The sequence below is a fragment of the Ammodytes marinus genome (genome assembly GCF_949987685.1).
Source record: "Ammodytes marinus genome assembly, chromosome: 11".
NCBI classification, from domain to species: Eukaryota; Metazoa; Chordata; class Actinopteri; order Uranoscopiformes; family Ammodytidae; genus Ammodytes; species Ammodytes marinus.
The window spans coordinates 17236848-17255870 of record NC_137215.1 but is presented as its reverse complement, the minus strand read 5'-3'; the positions used below and the strand labels follow the sequence as shown (position 1 = coordinate 17255870).

Genomic DNA, 19023 nt, shown 5'->3' with positions numbered 1-19023 from the left:
AAAAAAGTTACAGGAACAAAGACACAGAGTGTATTGTTTTTTTAATGTCCCAATTGAAGAATTAAGAATCAACCAAACTCCTATTGCATCATTTTACATTAAGCTTTTTCATAAATTAATCAGAACTTAAAGGTCTAAATGTACATTTAAACACACCGGAAGAACATATGGTGAGATTAAATGAGAGCTACAGTATATTCATCGGATACTAGCTAAGTGGTAGAAGTCGTTGTGCCAATAAAAAGGCTTTGTTGATTGGTAGATTAACAAGTGATGAATACCCATCACATATGTGAGACTAAATAACAAATCTGGTAATGAGGCCCATTGTCTTTTTTGTATTGAAGTCATCCTTAACTTTGATCACTTATTGTAAATCTTGCACAAATTGCATGCCACTTGCAGGGAGTCGGTACTTTCATCACTCATAATCTGAACACACTGCACCATAAGGCTACTTGATTAATGATTTCTAACTGTTAATATAACTGCATAATAACACTTTTGACTATAAACCCTGGGAAGAAGTCTCATAAAATAATGACTTTTGATGTTTGCAGAGCTGATGGGTATTCAGCAGAACATGTCATTCGTCAACGAGGTATACGCAGGCCTTGGGGAAACGCTGAAGAGTCGATCAGCAGAGATGAGTAGTCGGGTGCAGGAGGTCCAACAGGCCCAGAAAGAGACAGAGGACATGATGACGTGGCTGAAGGATGTGAAAAAGACCACAGAGTCATGGAACAATGCAGCTACAGAGAAAGATTCAGTCAAAACACAGCTCCAACAGCAGAAGGTACTAGACGGGTGGTTGTTGTTGTTGCTCACCAAATGGACTGTTACTTTCAATTATGTTATTATATCACAAGCAGCGCTTACCTGTTGTCCTGCTGTGATTTATTTGGTCATATGACACCAAGTTGGTAATCACATTATACCATACGCCATTCTAATTCGTTTTTTTTCTTCTCTTAGGCATGTGAGGAGGGCATAAAGCAAAAGCAGGAGCAGCTCCGGCAGCTCAGAGAGAAGCTCCTCAACTTGATCAAGACTCACCCAAACTCTCCCGAGGCAGCAAAATGGAAGCAGATGCTGGCAGAAATAGGTATGCGACCAGGTGTTGTGTCCAGGTGGCCCTGAGTAATCTATGTCACTGAAACTGTCAGAGGCATGTTGAATCCCACTGATGAAAAATCTCATTCTGACACTGGGCTTTGAGTAAACTGGCACACATGAGATCAGCTATATTGAGAGCCTGCCTCTCTACCTGCTCTCTGCAGCGGCAGTTACATTAACACATTTGTAGTGCCAAGTCCTGCACAGTGGGATGTTTGCAAGGAGAACAGTAGGAGAGTGGATAGGAAGGTGCTGTTGTGCTGACTAATGCAGACTGGTGTGATTGTTGTGCCCTCCTGCTCAGATGCCGCCTGGGCAGATATCAGCAGCTCTGTAGAGGAGAGGAAGCAGCACCTGGAGCAGTCCAACAAGAACCTGGACGTCTTCCAAACAACGGAGGTGCAGCTCGGTCAGTGGCTCTCAGAGAAGGAGCTGATGATGAGTGTCCTTGGACCCCTCTCAATAGACCCCAACATGCTTAAAATGCAGAAGCAACAAGTTCAGGTGAGCATTGTGCATGTGGTTGTGAATAACTAGAGGCTTGTGTGTCTGTGCGGGACACTAAAATTAAAAAATTGTAGTTACATTTTATTTTGGATTACAATATTATCAGAAATGATTGAAATAATTTGCAATATCTTTTGGCAATATCAAATTAATTATGTGTAAATGTTCATCCCTTGAAAAAACTGAAAATCTAAATGTTTAACAAAGCCAGATTAAAAATCTGTAATTAATTTTCTACAACATATCAGTGTCCAAAGTGTTTACAGAATTGTTTTTGATACAGCATTTTTGCCCTTTATAAATAAAAAAATAATAAAGTGCTGGTCTTAAAAATGCATTTTGTGCATGATTTAAGAACAAAACATATAATTCATTTGACAATTAACAACATATTAACAAATCCTTCTGTAATCGTTTTCAGAATATGGCTAAGAATTATTATGGAAAGTTTAGTTGACGTAAGGGCTTTAGAAGAGGAGATTGTTGGAGTATTGAAAAAAATAATAATATTGAGATAATGGCCATTATAGATGGTTTTATATGAGAGATAAATAGACAGGATTTAGTCAAATAACCAACTAAATGTACATTTTGGATTTATTTTTACTAGAATGAAAAAAATACCTTTCCTATGGTTTTTCTAAAGGATTATCCTCTTGACTGATGTTTCCCCCTCCAGATCCTGCAGAATGAATTTAAGAGCCGTAAACCTCAGTACGAGCAACTGGAGGAAGCTGCCTGTGCCATCCTGAGCTCCTCGGGCAACCAGGACCCCTCCAGTGGGAAGCTAGTGAAGGAGCAGCTCGCAGCCGTTACACAGAAATGGCAAGGCCTCACTGGACAGCTGGACCAGCGACATAGTCTCATCGACCAGGCCGCGGTGAAGACAGGGCAGTTCCAGGAGTTACTGAAGAGTCTCAGTCAGACCGCCAATCAACTGGAGAACCAGCTCAACGACCATCAGGGCCACAGCACCCAGCCCGATGCTGTGAAGAAGCAGTTAGAAGAAGTCCAAAACATCTCAGGTCAGCTGAGAGAGGAGAGGAAGAAGCTGAAGGAGGCTGAGGCCCTCAACACGGAGCTCACGGCCATGGTAACTGAGGACTATCTCAAAGCAGACTTGGCCAGGCAGCTGGAGAGTGTCAGCAAGCCTTTCAAACAGCTGGAAGAGAAAGCAGGTTGGCCTTTTAACTTAACCTAATAATGTAAGTGTTGTAATGTTTGGAATGAAAGAACCATTCTATTTATGTTAGGTCACAGTAAAGTATATTTATTCTATGACGCCATCCATCCCAACAGGCTAAATTATACTAATCACAATCTCTCTTCTGGGGTATTGTAACCTCGGTCGAGGCTCTATTTTCTTTGTTAACTTTTTTTCCGCAAATTATTTTATATTTGGCATCTGGTATTTACTGAGACTTCCCACTGAATTATATTAGAACTGAAAAATGAAAGGTTATCTGTAACAATATTCCCAGCTATCTTTTGTTTCCACCTTTTGAATGAGCATTTAAGTCACTAATTGCCATTATTGATACTTCTCATTTGTAGCAAAACGGATCGAGCAGCTCAACTCCACCTTTGCCAGCTCTCAGCAGTTCCACCAGACCTCCAAAGACTTCCAGTCATGGCTGGGTGAGAAGCACCAGGACCAGTCTAAGCCCCGGCCTGTCTCCACCAAAGTAGACATGCTGCAACAAACCCTGGAGGAACATGGCACACTGCAGAGGGCCATCAAGGAACACGAGCAGACGTACAACACCATCATTGGGGAGGGGGAGATGCTTCTGAAGGACACGGATGGCGCGGAAAAGTTGGCGCTACAAGGGCAACTCACTACCCTCGCTTCCGACTGGGAGGAGGTGAAGAAGAACTCTGTGGACCAGGCTGACAAACTCCAGATGGCTCTGCAGAGATCTCTGAAGTACAAAGAGCATGCAGAGAGGCTCACCTCCTGGGTTCAAGAGTGCGAAGCCAGCCAGGGCCGAGTCCAACTCACCGTCGATCCAGTGGCCCTGGAGACCTCCATTTCTCAGGTGAAAGCTCTCCAGAAAGATGTGGACAAGCACAGAGGGATGGTGGATCAGCTCAACACAGCCGCGGACGGCCTTCTTGAGGTGGCCAACGCGGACACCGAAGCCGTTAAAGAGGAGAAGGCTAGCATTGGCAAGAGAGTGGACGATGTAGCGGAAGGACTGCAGAGCAAACGGGAGTCCCTGGAGAAGATCTCGCACACGGTGAAGGAATTTAACGATGCCTGCAAAGAGGCAAAGAGTCATCTGGAGGGGGCTAAGAAGCAGGTGGAGGCGTATGAATCCCAGGGAGTGCAGGCACACAGCAACAAGAACCTGACCAACATGAAAGCCCAACAGAAGAGTTTGGAGGGAGTGCAGAACCAAGTAGAGCATCTGAAGAGCTTGGCCAAGGACTTAGTGGTAGACGTCCCGGATGCCGATGGAGTGACTGATCTCTTACTGCAGGCTGACGGAGTAGAAAAAGACTACGATCATCTTAACAAGAAACTGGATGAGACATGCCAAGTCCTGGAGGGTAAACTTCAGGGTATCGGGCAGTTCCAAAACAGCATCCGTGAGATGTTCACCAGCTTCACAGACCTGGATGACGAACTGGACAGCATGGCTCCTGTTGATCTGGACCTGGCCACTCTTAAAGAACAGCAGGAGAGCATTCAAAGCTTTGTGAGTAAGCTGCGAGAGTTGATGGCAAACACAGCCAACGCCGGAGACAGCTGTAAGAAGATGCTAGAGACTGAAAGCTCCCCTGACCTGTTAGGCCTGAAGAGAGATCTGGGCACTTTGAGTAAGCAATGTGGCAAACTGTTGGACAGGGCCAGAGGCAGAGAGGGGCAGGTGCAGACCACTCTGGCGAAACTGGAGGAGTTGTACGGTAAACTGCACCAAGCTGGAGATAAACTTTCCAGCGCCATGGACAAGGAGGCGTCCCAGGAGGCAGTCGGCATGGAGACGGACATCATCAACCAACAGCTAGAAGCCTTTAAGGTAAAGTCTCTCCAATTTCACATTTATTTAGTTGTTGAAGCTAAAACAAATATATGGAATTTCATTGAATTCAATTGGTTGAATAATTAAAGTTGAAGTTATAAAGTTGGATTATAGAATATATGCAAAATCACAGTGGCAGTTGCTTTAGTTTATTTTCAAATGTTTGCTCAATGTTACAATTGCAAATGTATGTTTCATTGGTTTAAGTTGCTATAGGAGGGAACTTGTAGGCAATGATCCATCAACTGCACCAGTCCTGGTAACCAATTAATTCAGCTGCTGCATTATGTCATATAATTTTGTGTGCGTACTATTAACTATCAGTGCCAAACCATACTCAGATTATAATTTTAAAATCTTGAGCATGCATCTACTTTGTAATGTTTTCATTAGTTCCAATACAGTCTATGGAATATAAACCACATTGTTACCTGAAACTAACAATTATCTTTATTATTGATTAATCTTCTGACTATTTTCTGGATTCATTGTTTGGCAAATATAATATATTTATACCAGAAAACAATTAGAAATGCCAATCACAATGTCTTAGAGCCCATGTTAATATAATATATGACAACATTTTGAATGCATTTTACTCATTCAACCACCCACACACCCACACATACACACACTGAAAGCAGCGAGATACCAAGAACGGTGCTGGCCAACCATCCGGAGCAATTAAGGGTTCAAAGTCTTGCCTCATTGCACCCGGAAATGTGGACAGAAGGAGGATCAAATCCCACTTCAAGCCTAGTATAAGTGGAGGATCTGCTCTGTGAATATTTAATTATTAACGTAAAATTATGATTGATCTATTGTCAAAATAAAATAATGTTCTGATGATCAGATGATTGATTAATAAACGTATCATTATATACAGATACATTTCAGCTCTTGGAAATAGATTAAGAAAAAGACTATTTTTTTAAATTCTCACTTTTGGGGTTACTAGCATAATAATGGCATACATTCACAGAATGTAATTTCTAATGATCAGTGTGAACAATGATGTCCCCTTTGGTATTCAAGCAGTTATTTACAAAATAATGCTACTTTTATTGTTACCAAAACTTTATCTAGGCTACAATCTAAAGTATCTCCTTTGTTTGACATGTGTTTTAAAATGTCAACATTGCTCTTTACATTAACTTACCATTCATATTTTAATTTTGGATGTAGTCTATCCACACAATTCTTGCATTGGGGCAGATTTTCAGCAGGCTCTTCTCCGAGCTCCATTCGTGGCTATCCCCTAGGGACTGCTGGTTCATTAAGGGCATCTGGTGTTAACAAAAGAGCTGCGGCCCATATGCAATGATGGTGCAGGAGGGATGGACCGTCACAGCCAGGTGGTTGCCAGCAGGGTGTCACTTGATTCAATGGTCCTATTAATGAGGCTGGGCCTGCGTCCTGTTCTCTTAACATTGATATTGTAGTTCTTTAACTTCTGAGCCATCGCAGCCTCTCATTTTCACTGACTCTAAGCTTAGAGTAGCCTGCTGTTAATTTGACCATTTTGACACTGATACCATGCAGTAAAGTGGTGGTGATCATTGCTCAATTTAATGTGATAAAGCGCTTGAATGGTGTCAACATTTATTATATAATATATCTGAGTTTTAGTTCTGACTGTATGTTTATTTTTTAATACTCATTAGTACACACACATTGTATATTTTATAGTTGGTGCCAGGATCCCCAAAATGCACAGCTTCCTCATCGTCATAATGGTCTGTCTATAAATTCCTCTGAATCTCTCTGTATTGTCAAACAAAGGGCAGCCATTAGCAAGATTTACTGACAGATGCGGAATATCTTTAAAGCCTGTAAATTCCTGTGGAGTTTCCCCAAAAGAGGATTAACCTATTTAGAGTTGACATTATAAAATGTTTGTTTTTTCATTTATAGCATTAAATAGTATTACAATAAAACAATCTGACACAGATGACCTAAGATGTAGGTCAAGGGATTTTATTTTTCAATTAATGGGGGTGCTGCTCTCACATAGGAGGGCTACATCCTATCCTCCACTTGAATGACAAGGATTAAAGTATCATTGGAGTAGCAGGGGTGGTGTCAGTTTGTTCTGTGGGCTTGGTAACTATTAAAGAAGTGATTGATTCAAATTGTTGCTAAGCAGCGTTTGTCATGGTGCATGTTTTTAACCCGTCTTTGTCCTATGACCAGTCTGGGATGATAGGGCATACAGGGCCTCAGCTGCTAGTGGAAACTCCCCTTTGTGCTCCTTCCTATCAATAGTTAGCAGCAGAAGGAAAAAACAGCAAAGCAGTGTTGGGAACTTCAGTTGTTTCTTTATTTAGTTTGCAGCATGAAGACATTAGATGGTTGTGTCATATTCTGTTCTATATACAGGGGTTTAGGCTCTTGTTACTGTAGGTAAGTGGGCTTTTTTGGCAGCCGGTGGGAAAGAAATAAACAGAGAAAGACAGCGCTTGGATTTGTCTCTTTCATGTGCTGTTACCATTTTAGGTCAAGTTTTGAAAGAGACACGCCTGACTTCACGTGTTTACTCTTGTTTTTTCTCATGAGATTTGCAGGAGCTCTCCCTGAGGAAGTACTGTATATCTTTAGTTTACGTGTACCTTTTTTGAAATGTATTGTACTTTTTATTTGTTATTGGTGATAATGTTCAATACAGAACAAGTATGTACACATAACTAACGTGTTAAGTTTACGTGTACCTTAAAGGACTGCTCTAGTGACTCAACGCAACAGGGGGTTGGCGTGGGTGTCATTTCTCTCTGGTCAGACATTACATCAGTGTCTCTTGCAGCTCGGAGGGGGAATTTCTATCAAATGAATCACACTGTAGCTGAGCCCAGGTTCATAGAAGTCGATGAGAGAGAAAGAAAAGTAATCGTGACCACAGAGTGTTGCTTACTCACTGCCACATAGTGATGATACACACTTCTTAGAGTGAAACATGAAACTCCCACGGGTCAGTTGCTACACACGCAGAGTACACATTGTTTTGCTGTCAGGCGACTTATGTTGAGTTTTTTGCCCATAGGAGGTTGCCACTATTTTATGATTTTTTTTTTAAGGCTAACAAGTATTAAAGGAATGATAATAAATGTATCTGCACATTTAATTAATAATTAACCTTATTCCATTTAAGCATTCATGCAAATAAGTCTGTTAATAATCCAGGACATTTTTCTCAACTTTTAATTAATTTTTTTTAAACTTACAGTTAACTACAAATAACAGCACAGGATCTGACTTTAAATATTTCTTTATTATAACTGGTGAGATTTGAGGCAGCTCACGTTTCTCCCTGTCTGTCTGATTAATGATTGTCTCGTAGTTGTGCTGTTGGAAAAACTCCTGCGTGCCTAAATGTTCAGACTGGCTTATGGGTGGTGCCATTGTAAGAGCATTTTCTTTTTTTTCATTTGACTAACAAATGTGTTCCCTTTTGAATGTTCAAAAGGGAACACATCCGTGGTCTGCAAGGGCTTAAATGCAATGCAGCCTTCACAAACTATAGAAGTTATATTAGACAGTTGGGACTTTCAAAATATAACAAAGAAGGACCTGCATCAGCTAGGAAATTAGTAGAATAATAATTTGTATTTATATTTTTTAAACCCCACTACATTTTAAATGCTTACAGTATTTATCTCTGCCATTGCCTCTTCTTTCCATCTCCTGTCATGCGTGCAGGACTGGACAAAGACATTGGGATTGTTCCGCTTCTCACCAAGCTACTGTGATGTGTAGACAATCCAGGAAACAAAAATAAATTCCTTTCATTATCTCCTCTATCCCACTTTCTTCTCCTGCCCCGGTCACCGGACATAAAAAGCGCCTTCATGCACTTGGCAAAGCCGTCGGTGTTAAATTACCTGGGACCTGTGCCTCCCTCAGCATTCCACAGTAATTAAGAATATCTGCAGGGTCCACACAGCAACCGTTCACAAGAAAAGGACAGAGGGCAAAGAGAGAGAGAGAGAGAGAGAGAGAGAAAAAAGGAGAAATGTGTATCTATTTCAGCAAAGTGTGATGTCATCAGTGGTGAGCTGCTGCTGCTGCTGCCTGTTCATCTATTTTTAATTTTATTTTAATTTTTTTGTGTATCAGTCCCACTCCCCCATTTCACTGACAGAAAGAAAAAAAGAGTAAAAGTGAGTGATTGTGTCAGGATGCAGAAGATGGCTTAGAAGTGAAGTCATATGGGCCATGCTGACATAAGGGGGAATTATAAAAGGGGAGGGGGGGGGGGGGAAGGGTCATGTGTCCACCAATCAACATGTGCCGGAGCGGCTCTGAGCACAAATGGAGTTGTGGCAGATGTTGTCTGAATAATGAGCGGGGGCGGGGCATGAAACCCTCTGCCAGGAGGGTGTCTGTCACTGCGAGGGAGCGATGTGAGAGAGAAAGGGCAGGCTTTTTTGTTTATCCAGGAGTACCAGCTCTCCTCGGAACTGCCCACAGTTTTCTGCCTGAGACTGCTGGATTTTCTTTTTCTTTTTTTTGTCTGTGTGGATATTTTCACTTTGCACTGAGGATTTTCCTTCAGCTCGCATGGATGCTGCGAGGATTTCAGGGGAAAAGGAGCACTTTGGACCAGAGGAATAGTGGCTAAGCTTTGGCAATGCACAGAGAGGAGCCTTCAGGAATAGTTTTGGGATAGGGCGAAAGACTGGACTCCTATTCCTAATACGGATTATGAAGCTGCTATATCTTCCTGGCTTTCACTTGGGATTTTTTTGTGTTTGTTTGACATATTTTAATTTCTAAATCCTTTATTTTTTTATTTAGATAAACTTAATTTTTTCTATGCTCTTTAGAAGAAAGGCATCTGTAGTTTTATTTTTGAAATATAATTGGAAGCATTTATTATTTATTTGTTAACTTCTCATTTAGGAGAATCAATTTGCACACAGTAGCTTCTCACCTTGTGATCCTTTTAAATAGTTAAATGACTAAAGTGTGCACTAAAGCAACATATACCTCAAAGGATCTCACTGCATCCTTAATCTCTTCTTTGTGGTGAATATTGGCAATTGTTTTAGCATGGGCAAACCGCTAAGCAGACCAGATTGCCTGAGACAAAACCCTTCCTGTGTGGGGAAGGGGGAGGAGGAGGACCTGAATATTGACGACTGCTATGTGCCCCAGAGGTCCATTTATGACACCGTCCGGCTCAACGAGCAGATAGACTCGGGCTCTAAAGGCAGCCTTTCTTCCAGACACTTCGCTGGCACCCTACCTTACACCCAACGCACGTTAGACTTCAGCGGCCTGTGTGGAAATGGGAAAGCTCTCTCTGCTTCCAGCTCGTTTGAGCTCCGGAACCGTAAACCTGCCATGCTGGACGAACGAGCTGTCTTCGACGGACTTAAGCTCAACAGGCACATACTCAGGACCACCGACACAGTGCTGCCTAAGTCACGTCTCCAAGGAGGAGAGAATAAGGACCATCCGCATCAGCGACGGTCGTGGAGGACTTTTGCCCCGACCAACTTGGGCGAGTACGCGAGCCGCAGTGGAACTTTGTGCTCCGGGAGCGTTGAGAGGCCGGGGTTGATCAACGGAAGGAAAGGGCAGAGTATGACCAGCTCATTGACGTCTGAAGAGGACTCGGGTCTTTACAGCCCCACCGTGGAGAGGGAGCGCCATGCCCACAGATCCCACAAGAGAGCAGGCCCCGGTACCAGGAGCCTCTCATCTTCAGAGGCCATGCACATGTCCGGGGACCTGACAACCGGCCGATCGCTCAGCTCAGGGCAGGAGGAGTTCCCCTTCACACCCGCGAGGGACAACCGGCCTCTTTACCACAGCAGCAGCTTAAGCCAGGAGCCGCGAAAAAAAACACAATCCGGTGTGGGGGGTCTACATGACAAGGATCCCCTCAGCAATGGGGAATACAAACACTCCACGGGGAGGTTATCTTTGGGCTCAGCCTCCAGGACTCCAAACGAGAGCTCCGGTTGGCGTTCCAGGACTTTAACGGACTACGAGGAGCTTTCCACTGCTGAGCTGTTAGAGGATGTGTCATCTCAGGACGACTGCGAGTTGGTTAGTGTGGTGGTGACACAGCCTGAGACGTACGGAAACTCTGTAACTCTACCCATAGACAGCCGCCAGCCAACAAAACCATGTAATGTGCAACAGGGAGCGTCCAAATGCAACATGGAGGAGCTGGAGGAGTTTCTTCAATCAGTGGAGGCCTGTCTGCCTAAAAGTTTACAGACATTTCAGCATGCAACAGAGCATGAGATAGAGGCCTTACTGAATGCAATCGCTGCATGTCCTGAAATGGACCCTATTGGTTACTTCTCCCCACAGGTGCCTAAACATATCCCTACCCTATTTTCAGATTTTTGCTCATTTGCTGGATCCATCACATGTTTCAGTAGCAATAGGCCTCTCTAGATGAGTCTGACCCGAGTGCTGACTTGGTGTTTTTTTCTTGAATATGAAAGTACATGATCAGGGAAATATGTTTTGCTCACTAATTCAGCCTGGAAGTCTGTACAAGTGATTGAGCACGGCTGTGCTTTAACTGTTTTGCTAGGCTTTTCTAGGATCTGCTGACTGGTAAGGGAGTGGCTTATGTCAGCTGGATTTGTATCAGTAAACTTAAGGTGATGTCAGGGCAGTCATGTCTCTGGATTCTGGATAATGTGGCCTTTCATCTTTGAAATGTAGATCTAAATTGTCCAGATGTACTCATTTCATATAATATCATTGTGTTTCTGACATGTTTGATAGAATGCATTTCTGTATTAATCACATTTTCCTTTTAGAAGTCACAGTCAGGCCAGAGAACAATATTGTTATTAAACTCACTGCAAAAGGAGAACTGATGAACATACATCTAATACCTAATTTGGGCTAGTTCCGATACAATCGAATAAATCTAATGCATCATGGAAATCTCTGGTCTTTCACAATTGGAACAGTAATCCAATAGGTTTAATGAACTTCCGACTCAGATTGACGACATTGTAATTTGACCACTTAACAAATATTTATTCTGATTTGTCTCTCTTTCCTTTTTAGAGTTTCCAGAAAGAGGAGATTGATCCGTTGCAGACGCAGCTTCAAGACATAAACTTCCTCGGCCAGGGCCTGATCCAAACCGCTGCCAAAGGCACCAGCACCAAGAAGCTTGAGGATGACCTGGAGGATGTAAACACAAAGTGGAATACCATCAATAAAAAGGTTATTTGTTTAATACAACCGGTCTGACCGGTTGATATTTGCCTTTGAATAGTGGTTGTTGTAGGGAATAAAGAGCGATAATGGCAGTGTTATGAGTCCTTCGTTCTGGCTATTTGTTAAAGTGTAAATCCTTTGATGAGTTACTGGGTGCAGTTTGAGTTATATTTACAATGTGGTCTACAGATTGCGGAGCGTTCAGCCCAGCTGCATGAAGCACTGTTGCATTGTGGGAGGTTCCAGGATGCTCTGGAGTCACTGCTCAGCTGGTTAACTGACACAGAGGAGCTCATGGCCAATCAGAAACCTCCATCTGCAGAGTACAAAGTGGTCAAGGCGCAGATACAAGAGCAGAAGGTAATCCGGTGCCACGTGGTACTAACTAATACTGTAAAAAAAAACAGAAATAGACTCATCATTTCTGTTTTAATCTGTCCACACTGGAACATCCACACAACAGTTTGAATATGCCATCCATCTTATTTAATTGACATCCATTGTTAAAAATGAGTGTGGTCAACAAAGCTTTCGGTTTAATGGACACTCAATTTGTGGCTGTTAGATTTACTGTTTTTCACCACCCAGCAGTGGTCACGGTCTGAGCATGTTAAAGACGCCCAATAACTTTCCTCCTTTGTCTGCCGTTGACAGCTCTTACAGAGACTGCTGGATGACCGAAAGCCAACGGTGGAGTTGATAAAAAAAGAGGGAGGGAAGGTTGCAGAGCTGGCAGAGTCTGTGGATAAGGACAAGGTTGCAAAAGAGATCGAATGCCTGGGGCAGAGGTGGGACACCCTGCTGAAGAAGGCTGAATACAGGTCTGTAAACACCTGTAATATTAAACGTCCTTCTAAATACAATGCTTCAGTACTTAATTGGTTGATGGAAAGTTTTAGATTTTTTAAGGATCATTTTAGGACATGCACTTATTCCCTCCTTTCTCATGATCCATGTACAAACATTTTCTTACCTTTGGACAGAGCCAGGCTAGCTGTTTCCCCCCTGTTTCCAGTCACTGTGCTAAGCTTAGCTAACTGGCTGCCAGTTGTCGCCTCATGTGGACTGTACAGACATAAGAGAGATCAGTCTTCTCAGCTCACTCGGCAATTAAGCTAAAAATACTATTTTCAGAAATGTCTAACTAATCCATTCATCTTTCTGAATCACGAATTTGCCACATGTGTGTATTTGTATTGTTTTTCCTGGGGTATATACTGTATACATAGGTATTCAAAAATATCAAATTGATCTGGTTTTAAAAGGCCAGTCCACTACAGAACTACATGTGCCCCGCATTTATTATATGCTGTTAACATTTGCCAATAAGACACATTTTTAAATAAAGTTTGGTGGAAATATACTTTGACTTTACTTCTAAACCACGGGTGTTGTAATCTGCTTCAATGTGTCTCAGGCACAAGCAACTCGAGAGCATCTTAGTGGTCACTCAGCAGTTCCATGAGACCCTGGAGCCCCTCAGCGAGTGGCTCGCAGCTACAGAGAAACAACTAGCCAACTCTGAACCTGTCGGCACTGAGACGTCTAAGCTGGAAGATCAGATCTCCCAGCAGAAGGTAAAATCCATCATTGCACATATGTTTTTTTGCAGGTATGTATTACACCATCAGTTGTGTTCAACTTCATTCATTTTTGCTCGTTACTTTTAAGTTGCTTTTCATTATCTACCATTCCATTTTTCATTAAGTTCATTATTTTGTTTTGTGTGTGTGTATGTGTGTCCCTTTTTTCCGTTTGTGTCACATTTCCTTGGTTGGTTCCCCATCCCCCCGCGGTCAGGCCTTAGAGGGGGAGATCATGAGTCACAGTAAAGACCTGTTTCAGGCCGTCAGTCTGGGTCAGAAGCTCAAACCTGTGAGCTCGGTGGACGACAAGGAGTTTGTTCAGTCGCGACTGGACGCGGCCCAGGCCAGTTACATAGAGCTCCAGGAGCGCTGCAGGAGGAAAGCGGAGATGTTGCAGCAAGCTCTGGCAAACGCCCAGCTGTTTGGAGAGGATGAAGTGGCCCTCATGAACTGGCTCCATGACGTGCACTCCAGAATGAGTGAGGTGTCCGTGGCCGACTACAAAATAGATGTTCTTGAAAAGCAGCTGGCGGAACAACGGGTATACTCTCTCCTCCTCAGGGCCATGCCTTATGTTGTCCTTTTCATTTAAGTTGCATCAATCATGTTTTCAGTTGATTCAAGTGATTTGGGTTGTCATGCATTGTTCACCATGCAAAGATGTTTTGTTTCACTCTCAATGCCTTTTCTGAGGTTGTGTTTTCCTTTTTAGGCGTTGCAAAGTGATATTGAGTTGAGGAAGAAGAATGTTGACCAAGCCATCTCTAACGGGATGGAGCTTCTGAAGCAGACGACAGGCATGTCTTACTGACTCTATGGCTTTGCTAACTGTTGAATCTCAGCAAACATTTCTGTCTCTTTATTACACAACATACACCTCCTGCCTTATTTAGGGAGACTAAGTTCCTCAGAATCATAAAAATCATGATCAGTTTGTGCATTTAGACAGTTAAAACAACATTGAGACCTTTCACTTTGTTTTTTGTATTTAATAAACACATGGGATATGAGTAGTTGTTGCTGCCAGGCATGTTTAGTTTTATGTTAGCTGTGCCCCTGTTTCCATTTGGTTTTGCTAAATTAACAGTGGATGGCTCCAGCGTATAGAGTATATACCATTCAAACATGGAAGTGGTATTGAACTTCTTATTTAACTCTCTGAAAGAGAAGCAAATAGGCTTTTTTCCCAAAATGGCAAACTATTCCTTTAATTGCAGGGGGTTCATTGTTAGGTGTAAAGTATGTCATTTGTAGAAATCTATTTTGAACATGGCATATTAATTTCTTAGTGTGGGCAGGCAAAATACTCACATCACTGACTTGAATTAATTAAATGTACCCTTGGTATCTCTGTTCAACCAAATATCAGACTACTAATACTTCCCTATACTACTACCGAAATACAATACTCATTAAGATTTGTAATCATTTACTTTCTATTCATAGGTGATGAGGTGGTTGTCATCCAAGGAAAACTGGACGGAATAAAATCAAAGTACGCGGAGATTAACTCTATGAGTGACAGCGTTTTGAAGAAATTGGAGCGGGTTTCGGGTCTCTCTACTAAGCTGCAGCACACCCACGAGGACCTGAGGTCCTGGTTAGAGAGAGTGGAGGCTGAGACCAGGGCTTTCGCTGATCAGGAGCCACTGGGCGAGGAACTCATTCATGCACAAAGCAGGCAGAAGGTATGAAAGAAGAAATAATTACCAAATGTAATATTTAACATGAAATCCTTATATTACTCAGTGAGATGCTTTACAAAAATACGTCTGTGCTTTTATTTTGCTGAAGTTTTTTTTTTTTTTTTTTCAGGCCTTGTTGAAGGAGACCAAAGACCAACAACCTGTGATGGACAAGTTGAATGAGTTGAGCAGTTCTCTCCTGGATCTGATCCCCTGGCACACGCGCGAGGGTCTGGACAAGCTGGTGACAGAGGACAATGAGCGCTACCGAGCCGTCTGCGACACCATCACCCAGCAGGTCGACCAAATCAACGCTGATATACTCAAGTCACAGAAGGTAAACCATAGAAGTTGATGAAAAGCCTTTTTTTTCTAATTTGCCTTTTCTTTTTTTTCATTTAATTATTCCTATTCTATTTGAATTTTTCATAATTATAATTGAGAGTTGAAACCTTTTCAGCAATGACAAATCTGGTATTTTTTGTCTGTTTTTTTAGTTTGAACAGGCCGCCGACACTGAACTTGCCTGGCTGACTGAAGCTGAGAGGAAGTTGCAGTCGATGGGTGAGATCAGGCTGGAGCCGGACCAAACCACGGCACAGCTACAAGCACAGAAGGTATAAAAAACGCCTGTCGTACTGCATGTGTGTGTGTGTGTGTGTGTGTGTGTGTGTGTGTGTGTGAATTGAATTTAACTGAATTTTTTTTTATTTCGAACAAGTAAATAATAAAAAAAACAATAATAAACAATGAAAATAAATGAAACAAGTGGACAGTTACAATAAAGTAATATTTACACACAATGAAAACCACAAATGAAAATTAACTGTCTTGCACTTGCTTGCTTTACCTGTTCGAAAAGGGGGGAGAAGAAGAAAACATATTGTGTGTGTGTGTGTGTGTTTGTAGATAGACACAGGCCCTTACACAATAACAGTAAACACAGCAATCTGTTGTGTAATGTCCTTGCTTAACTCACTGCACCTGTTTTTTTTTTTGTTTTGTTTTTTACAGATCTTCTCCATGGACATCATGAGGCACAAAGATGCTGTGGACGACATCGTGAAAACGGGAAAGGCCATCATGAACAGCAAAAAGCCAGAGGAGAAAGAAATGTTGATGGTAAGAAGGATTAGTTTGCAAATTTACAACGGGAAATGATTAATTCATTAAGAAAGAAAAACACATACAGTATACTAAGGATCTTCTTTGTTTTTTTTTAATCAGGCCAAGACCCAGACTCTGTTGGAGAAGTACGGTGCAGTCAGTCAGCTGAACTCGGAGCGCTGTCTGCAGCTGGAGCGAGCCCAGTCCCTGGCCGGTCAGTTCTGGGAAACCTACGAGGAGATGTGGCCGTGGCTTCAGGAAACTGTCTGCTCTTTCAGCACGTTGCCTGCGCCTGCCATCGAGTACCAAACACTCAGGCAGCAGCAAGAAGAGCTCAGGGTAAGAAGCCAACAGATGTCCAGCACAACACTTTTTATTTAAGATATAAAAAAATTAATATATGGATCTGTCACATCCTCTGTCCAGCAAATGCGAGAGCTGATCTCCGAGCACAAGCCCCACATTGACAAGATGAACAAGACCGGCCCTCAGTTACTTGAACTCAGCCCGGTGGAGGGAGCCCCCATCAGAGAGAAATACACAGCTTCAGACCTACTCTACACCAAACTCAAGGCTGATGTCAAGCAGAGAGCTGCCACGCTGGATGAGGCCATCTCCAAATCCACCCAGGTAGAGAGCATTTGTTTTGTTTGTTTATTGTCTATTTTCAAAGATACAGTGACATATTACAGTCCCAACAACAGGAAATGTTTTAATAAATTAGTTGGATTGTTTTCGGGTTATACATACAGAGACAACTATGTTTGCCCAGCTTTCTCTGGCGATAAACACCACAGTATTTGGAGTTATAAAAAAAAAACTGAGGTGTGTTTCCTCCTTCTCCACCAGTTCCATGATAAAATTGACCCGATGCTGGAATCCCTGGAGCGGATCGCTGAACGCCTGCGCCAGCCTCCCTCCATTTCAGTGGAGGTGGACAAGATCAAGGAGCAGATCACTGAGAACAAGGCTGTCTCCATGGATCTGGAGAAACTGCAGCCATCGTATGAGACACTGAGGCAGCGAGGAGAGGAGATGATCGCACGATCCGCAGGAGCAGACAAGGACATATCTGCCAAAGGTACCGTATATATATATCATGATTGTCACAATTTAATCCAGTTAGAATGTTATACCATACTAGTGTGTTAAATGTATTGCAAAAGGCCAATAAGACAAATAGTATAATACAATGTCGACAGCAGGAAAAATATGAGCGGAGTACAAAACACCATCACAGGCCCAACCTTTAATTTGTCTGTTTTCATATCATAGTCATTCTTGAAATCTTTGGGCTTTAAGAACTTAGTCTGAGTTCTGGCAAGGTTTTTTTCACTTGCCTGCAAAAGCTTTCGTCCAGGTGCAGCTTTAATAGTGATGCTGTTCTTTTTCAAAGCAAGAGACGGAGACCAAACAGTTTCTCATTAAAGCCGTTCACATGAATGATATGCGATATGTGTTCCGCCCTTCACGACCAGCTGAGGAATGCGTGCTGAGATCTTTCGGTCTTGTGCTTATCTTCCATATCTAATAGGGGGTGGTGAAAAAAATCGATTCATGTCAATCTCGCGATTCCCATCTCCTGCGATTTTAAATCGATTCATAATCTGCCAAAATCGACAAAAACATTTTAATATGTATCTTGCTGCCGCCCGTAATATTGACTCAATGGACTCAATAGGACATGGACTTTAATTTGCTCCCATGCCATAATTTGCCACAAAGCCTCTTGGCACACACAGTGGACTTCTTGAATGGAGTCATGACCACAGGAATCGGACTTGAATTGTGGGATTCCAAAAGATTCACATCCCTAATATCTAATGTTGCTCATTGATTTATTGTACCTGTATATTCCATAGATAGTATAACATGCATTGTAATTGCCACTTCTGTTTTTTTTTCTCTCCCACAAGCTGTACAAGACCAACTGGACCATATGGTGTTCTTGTGGAGTGACATAGAGGCCTTACTGGAGGAGCGGGAGGCCAAGCTGCTGGATGTGATGGACCTGGCCGACAAGTTCTGGTGCGACCACTGCGCTCTCATCGTCACCATCAAAGACAGCCAGGACCTACTGAGGGAACTGGAGGAGCCCGCTGTAGACCCATCAGTCGTCAAACAGCAGCAGGAGTTTGTAGAGGTCAGAATCAATCTATCAATCATTCTTCATTTAAAGTTCAGAATCACACACACAAAAAGAAAACAGGTAATAACTATTAAAAAAATAACAATACTAAGGCTTATAAACATAACATGAAAACATCGATGTTAAAAGGCCAAATTCTATGGTGAGCTAAAGTTAACTGATTACAGGTAGGTTTTGAGTCTTGATATAAGTGTTTCAACAGAAAGAAGACAAAATAATCATGAGGGGATGGAATGATTGATTTAAAAAAAATATTTTTATTCCGACAGGGATTTAAGGAGGAGATTGAAGGGCTGCAGGAAGAGCTCGATGTGGTCCAAACCCAGGGTGCTGAGCTGATGACCGCCTGTGGGGAACCTGATAAACCAGTGATAAAGAAGAGCATTGATGAGGTAATAAATAAGATTTAAAAAAAAAAATCATTTCCCCTTCACTTGGTGATACTTTGGAGTACCCATGCTGATTTCATTGGCTTGACATTAACCACCTGTGTCCTTTTTACCAGGTGAATTCAGCATGGGAAAACCTCAATAAGACTTGGAAGGAGCGAGTAGAGAGGCTGGAAGAAGCCATGCAGGCCGCTGTGCTGTTTCAGGATGGCCTCCAGGTACTGTGATCAATACTTCATTGTATTTCAAAGGAAAGATCTGAAA

The 19023-nt window shown here is 42.4% G+C and overlaps 1 protein-coding gene across 6 annotated transcripts in view; it reads left to right on the top strand.

Moving 5' to 3' along the window:
- The window catches only part of dst (dystonin), a 102423-nt gene that overhangs the window by 64310 nt on the left and 19090 nt on the right, over positions 1-19023 (top strand). For all 6 annotated transcript variants that reach the window (XM_080036486.1, XM_080036484.1, XM_080036485.1 and 3 more), the window contains 21 exons: positions 561-796; positions 976-1105; positions 1421-1620; positions 2303-2801; positions 3178-4646; positions 11688-11849; positions 12033-12203; positions 12498-12664; positions 13261-13420; positions 13644-13970; positions 14142-14226; positions 14876-15117; positions 15245-15451; positions 15612-15731; positions 16129-16236; positions 16342-16560; positions 16648-16851; positions 17071-17302; positions 18138-18364; positions 18640-18762; positions 18876-18977. In XM_080036486.1, coding sequence (XP_079892612.1) covers positions 561-796; positions 976-1105; positions 1421-1620; positions 2303-2801; positions 3178-4646; positions 11688-11849; positions 12033-12203; positions 12498-12664; positions 13261-13420; positions 13644-13970; positions 14142-14226; positions 14876-15117; positions 15245-15451; positions 15612-15731; positions 16129-16236; positions 16342-16560; positions 16648-16851; positions 17071-17302; positions 18138-18364; positions 18640-18762; positions 18876-18977 — 5390 coding nt within the window. The remainder of the gene's footprint in view (positions 1-560; positions 797-975; positions 1106-1420; positions 1621-2302; positions 2802-3177; positions 4647-11687; positions 11850-12032; positions 12204-12497; positions 12665-13260; positions 13421-13643; positions 13971-14141; positions 14227-14875; positions 15118-15244; positions 15452-15611; positions 15732-16128; positions 16237-16341; positions 16561-16647; positions 16852-17070; positions 17303-18137; positions 18365-18639; positions 18763-18875; positions 18978-19023) is intronic.